Source organism: Ascaphus truei, chromosome 5 (genome assembly GCF_040206685.1).
Source record: "Ascaphus truei isolate aAscTru1 chromosome 5, aAscTru1.hap1, whole genome shotgun sequence".
Lineage (NCBI taxonomy): Eukaryota > Metazoa > Chordata > Amphibia > Anura > Ascaphidae > Ascaphus > Ascaphus truei.
The window spans coordinates 17,554,769-17,560,911 of NC_134487.1; the positions used below are offsets into that span (position 1 = coordinate 17,554,769).

The 6,143-nt window shown below is 58.7% G+C and overlaps 1 protein-coding gene across 1 annotated transcript in view; it reads left to right on the plus strand.

Moving 5' to 3' along the window:
* Positions 1 to 259: 259 nt before the first annotated feature.
* The window catches only part of LOC142494851 (uncharacterized), a 22,300-nt gene continuing 16,416 nt past the window's right edge, over positions 260 to 6,143 (plus strand). The window contains exon 1 of the mRNA XM_075599411.1: positions 260 to 775. Coding sequence (XP_075455526.1) covers positions 633 to 775 — 143 coding nt within the window. The 5' untranslated portion in view covers positions 260 to 632. The remainder of the gene's footprint in view (positions 776 to 6,143) is intronic.

Here is a 6,143-nt window from a genome sequence, read left to right on the forward strand (position 1 = left end):
GGGGAGGGAGGAGGCAGAGAGGGGGAGGAAGGAGGCAGAGGGGGGGGAGGGAAAGGCAGTGTCACGCCTGTATGCCTGCAGACCAAGTTAGACCCCAGTACTGAGGTGGGAACAGTATGATACCACACACCCACAGCAGTGGGAGCAAGCCCGGAGTGTGGTATAGCATTGCTGGGCCTGTTGGAAGAGTTGTTAGAGTATACTTGCAACGCTTGGGGATGTCCGTAAGAATAGTCGTTTCCGTTTGCCAATGTTCGGGAGTCCAGAGGGTAGAGTCGTCAGTGGCTAAGCCAGGTCCTAGGAAGCCAGAGGTAAGCAAGGTAGTGTGCGTAGCAGGGCTAACAGGGATACCAGAGAGCAGAGTAGTCCAGGACAAGCAGAGGTCAAAGCCAGGGAAATCCAAGATAGCACAGGAGCAGGAAACACAGAAACGGAGAGAGAGCACAGCATAGGTCGGGTACACACAGGGAAACAGGAACTATTAGAGTAGTGGGAGAAGCTAGAGATAGGTCAGGGAGAGAAGAGGAGGAGACAGAAGGGGCAGTCAGAGGAATGGCCTGTACGGCTTGGGAGGCGGAGACAGGGGACGCCTGATAAGAGGAGTCTGTGCATGCACCCCCTGTAAGCTGGGGATGCGTGCGCACTGGATGCAACACAGGAGCAGTCCGCACGGAGCAAGGGAAGACCGCAGGAGGGAGAGGAAGCCAAGAGGAGGTGAACGCGCGCGCGGCCTGCGCCCGTGCCATGGCGTGCAAAGGCAGAGCGGAGGGATCAGGTGAGTCAGCGGAGGGGCATGTGGGCGCGCCCCCCTTGGGCTATGGGAGCGTACGAGTAGGGCACATCACCAGGCGTGCGGAACGCCGCGCCGCAGGTACCACGCAGGGAGGAGGCAACGGGACGGATGCCACCACAGGGGAAGGTGATGCGGGCGAGAGGGAACGGGGAGGATCATAGCAGGGGCTCAGGGACCGCGTGGGTATGCGAGACCTGTGGGGTACGCGATGCGGAAAAAGGAGAGAGGTGGAGGGTAAAGGAGCGGCTTGGGAAGGAGTAGGAAGGGCAACAGGAGACGGGAGAGAGGGACCAGGAAGGGAAGGAATCTCCTGAGTCATCACAGGCAGAGAGGGAGGGGGAGAGGCAGAGAGGGAGGGGGAGAGGCAGAGAGGGAGGGGGAGAGGTAGAGAGGGAGGGGGAAAGGCAGAGAGTGAGGGGGAAAGGCAGAGAGGGAGGGGGAAAGGCAGAGAGGGAGGGGGAGAGGCAGAGAGGGAGGGGGAGAGGCAGAGAGGGAGAGGCAGAGAGGGAGGGGGAGAGGCAGAGAGGGGGGGGGAGAGGCAGAGAGGGAGGGGGGAGAGGCAGAGAGGGAGGGGGAGAGGCAGAGAGGAGCGGGAGAGGCAAAGTGGGAGAGGCAGAGAGGGAGGGGGAGAGGCAGAGAGGGAGGGGGAGAGGCAGAGAGGGAGGGGGAGAGGCAGAGAGGGAGGGGGAGAGGCAGAGAGGGAGGGGGGAGGCAGAGAGGCAGAGAGGGAGAGAGTTGTATCTGCAGGGGAAAAAAAAATTCTGGGAATTGTTAACCCAGCAAAACAGGAGTCTGTGAGCCCGTGAGCACATGACTTGTGTATGTGATAAGGATTATTTGAAGATCAGAATAAGCTAACACCATTGTAGCTCCTGTCACTATTTTTGAAACACCTGGGCATATGACTTGACTCCCATTAAACATTTGGGTTGTATACTGCAGGGGTGAACAAACTTTTTATGCCGAGCCCCCCTTTTCATCTATGAAATTTCTCGGCTCCCCTCCCCCCCCCCGCCTGATGTAATCAAAATCACATGACGTCAGCGCCGTGAGCTGGTTCAGCCAATGAGGGCGCACCAGCTTTGTGACGCGTCCGCCACACGTCTACAATCTCCTGCAGCTAAGTTCACAAATGGCTTGGGCTGCAGGCGTGCGCACAGGCAATATACTGGTATTGGATCACTGTTTATTTTATTGTTTGCTGGCATCTGGTAATATGTTTTTTTCTGGTGCACAAAGGCAATACATTTATGGGGGCATTCATCCACCTCTTTGCTACATCCCTTCCCTCTCCCGCACCCCCTTTCTTTCCTTCTCCCATTTGCTTTCCCCAGTGTCATCCTCTCCGACCTACCAGTTTTATGTATTATTTATTTATTCCCATTTTAAATGTTGCCCAGGGATCAGGGACCCAGATAACCAAACTCAAGGGGGGTACTGATGAATCTCCCCTGCTGATCAATACTCCGAAGTGACCCCCCTGACCCAAAGAAGAACTTTCAGCCCCCCAAAACTGATCCTCCCAAGCCCCTCAATACTGCCATCTCTGCCTGACCTTCATCCCTCCATTTAGCCATTGTGCCTCTCCCTCCCCCCAGTGTCTCTCACCTTCCCCCCAGTGTCTCTCTCTCTCACCTTCTCCCCAGTGTCTCTCTCTCACCTTCCCCCAGTGTCTCCCTCACCTTCCCCCCGTGTCTCTGTCTCACCTTCCCACCAGTGTCTCTCTTTCACCTTCCCCCCAATGTGTCTCTCACCTTTCCCCCAGTGTCTCTCACCTTCTCCCAGTGTCTCTCCCCCTGCTCCAATATGTCTTCCACCTCTCTATGTCTCCCTCCCCCTCCCCTCAATGTCTCCCACCTCTCCATGTCTCTCTCTCCCCCTCCCCCCAATATGTCACCCACCTCTCCATGTCTCTCTCTCGCCCTCCTCAAAGTCTCCCACCTCTCCAAGTTTCTCTCTCCCCCTCCCCTCCATATGTCTCCTACACACACTCACACACTCACTCACACACACACACACTCTCTCTCTTACTTTCACTATTAAGACACACTTACTTTCACTGCAGTCCCCCCCATGTCGGCTGAAACCTGGGACAGGAGGAGGAGGGGCTGTGTGTGCAGGGAAGGCCCCGGCCCCGCAGCAGGCAGACACCACACACAGACACACACACACACAAACACACACACACACAGAGGAGGGGCTGTCTGTGCAATGGAAGGCCCCGCCCCCGCTGCAGGCAGACACGACACACAGACACACACACACACACACAGACACACACACACAGAGGAGGGGCTGTCTGTGTGCAGGGAAGGTCCCGGCCCCGCTGCAGGCAGACACCACACACAGACACACACACAGACACACACACAGACACACACACAGAGGAGGGGCTATCTGTGTGCAGGGAAGGTCCCGCCCCGCTGCAGGCAGACATGACACACAGACACACACACACAGAGGAGGGGCTGTCTGTGCAAGGGAAGGCCCCGCCCCCGCTGCAGGCAGACACCACACACAGACACACACACACACACAGACACAAACACACACACAGACACACACAGAGAAGGGGCTGTCTGTGTGCAGGGAAGGTCCCAACCCCGCTGCAGGCAGACACCACACACAGACACACACACACACACAGACACACACATACAGACACAGACACACAGACACACACACAGAGGAGGGGCTGTCTGTGCAGGGAAGGTCCCGGCCCCGCTGCAGGCAGACACCACACACAGACACACACACAGACACACACACACAGACACACACACACACAGACACACACACAGAGGAGGGGCTGTCTGTGCAAGGGAAGGCCCCGGCTACGCTGCAGGCAGACACCACACACAGACACACACAGACACACACACACACAGAGGAGGGGCTGTCTGTGCAAGGGAAGGCCCCGCCCCGCGGCAGGCAGACACCACACACAGACACACACACAGACACACACACACACACACAGAGGAGGGGCTGTCTGTGCAAGTGAAGGCCCCGCCCCGCTGCAGGCAGACACCACACACAGACACACATACACAGAGGAGGGGCTGTCTGTGCAAGGGAAGGCCCCGCCCCCGCTGCAGGCAGACACCACACACAGACACACACACAGACACACACACAGAGGAGGGGCTGTCTGTGCAAGGGAAGGTCCCGCCCCGCTGCAGGCAGACACGACACACAGACACACACACAGAGGAGGGGCTGTCTGTGCAAGGGAAGGTCCCGGCCCCGCTGCAGGCAGACACCACACACAGACACACACACACACAGAGGAGGGGCTGTCTGTGCAAGGGAAGGCCACGCCCCCGCTGCAGGCAGACACCACACACAGACACACACACACAGAGGTGGGGCTGTCTGTGCAAGGGAAGGCCCCGCCCCCGCTGCAGGCAGACACGACACACAGACACACACACAGACACACACACACAGAGGAGGTGCTGTCTGTGTGCAGGGAAGGTCCCGCCCCGCTGCAGGCAGACACCACACACAGACACACACACACACACAGACACACACACACACACACACAAACACACACACAGACACACACACACAGAGGAGGGGCTGTCTGTGTGCAGGGAAGGTCCCAGCCCAGCTGCAGGCAGACCACACAAGGACACACACACAGAGGAGGGGCTGTCTGTGCAAGGGAAGGCCCCGCCCCCGCTGCAGGCAGACACCACACACAGACACACACACACACACACACACACACACAGACACACACACAGACACACACACAGAGGAGGGGCTGTCTGTGCAGGGAAGGTCCCCGCCCCGCTGCAGGCAGACACCACACAGAGACACACACACACACAGACACACACACAGACACACACACACAGACAGACACACACACACACACAGACACACACACAGAGAAGGGGCTGTCTGTGCAGGGAAGGTCCCGGCCCCGCTGCAGGCAGACACCACACACAGACACACACAGACACACACACACACACACAGACACACACACACACACACAGACACACACACAGAGGAGGGGCTGTCTGTGCAAGGGAAGGCCCCGGCTACGCTGCAGGCAGACACCACACACAGACACACACAGACACACACACAGAGGAGGGGCTGTCTGTGCAAGGGAAGGCCCCGCCCCGCGGCAGGCAGACACCACACACAGACACACACACAGACACACACACACACAGAGGAGGGGCTGTCTGTGCAAGGGAAGGCCCCACCCCCGTTGCAGGCAGACACCACACACAGTCACACACACAGACAAACACACACACAGACACACCACACACAGACACACAGACACACACACACAGAGGAGGGGCTGTCTGTGTGCAGGGAAGGTCCCAGCCCCGCTGCAGGCAGACCACACAAGGACACACACACACACACACACACAGAGGAGGGGCTGTCTGTGCAAGGGAAGGCCCCGCCCCCGCTGCAGGCAGACACCACACACAGACACACACACACACACACAGACACACACACAGAGGAGGGGCTGTCTGTGCAAGGGAAGGTCCCGCCCCGCTGCAGGCAGACACCACACACAGACACACACACAGACACACACACAGAGGAGGGGCTGTCTGTGCAAGGGAAGGTCCCGGCCCCGCTGCAGGCAGACACCACACACAGACACACAGACACACAGACACACACAGAGGAGGGGCTGTCTGTGCAAGGGAAGGCCCTGCCCCCGCTGCAGGCAGACACCACACACAGACACACACACACACACACACACACACACACACACACACACACACAGAGGTGGGGCTGTCTGTGCAAGGGAAGGCCCCGCCCCCTCTGCAGGCAGACACGACACACAGACACACACACACAGACACACACACAGAGGTGGGGCTGTCTGTGCAAGGGAAGGCCCCACCCCCGCTGCAGGCAGACACCACACACAGACACACACACAGACATACGCACACACACACACACACACACACACAGACACACACACACAGAGGAGGGGCTGTCTGTGTGCAGGGAATGTCCCGCCCCGCTGCAGGCAGACACCACACACAGACACACACAGTCACACACACAGACAAACACACACACAGACACACACACACAGACACACAGACACACACAGACACACCACACACAGACACACAGACACACACACAGAAGAGGGGCTGTCTGTGTGCAGGGAAGGTCCCAGCCCCGCTGCAGGCAGACCACACAAGGACACACACACACACAGACACACACACAGAGGAGGGGCTGTCTGTGCAAGGGAAGGCCCCGCCCCCGCTGCAGGCAGACACCACACACAGACACACACACAGACACACACACAGAGGAGGGGCTGTCTGTGCAAGGGAAGGTC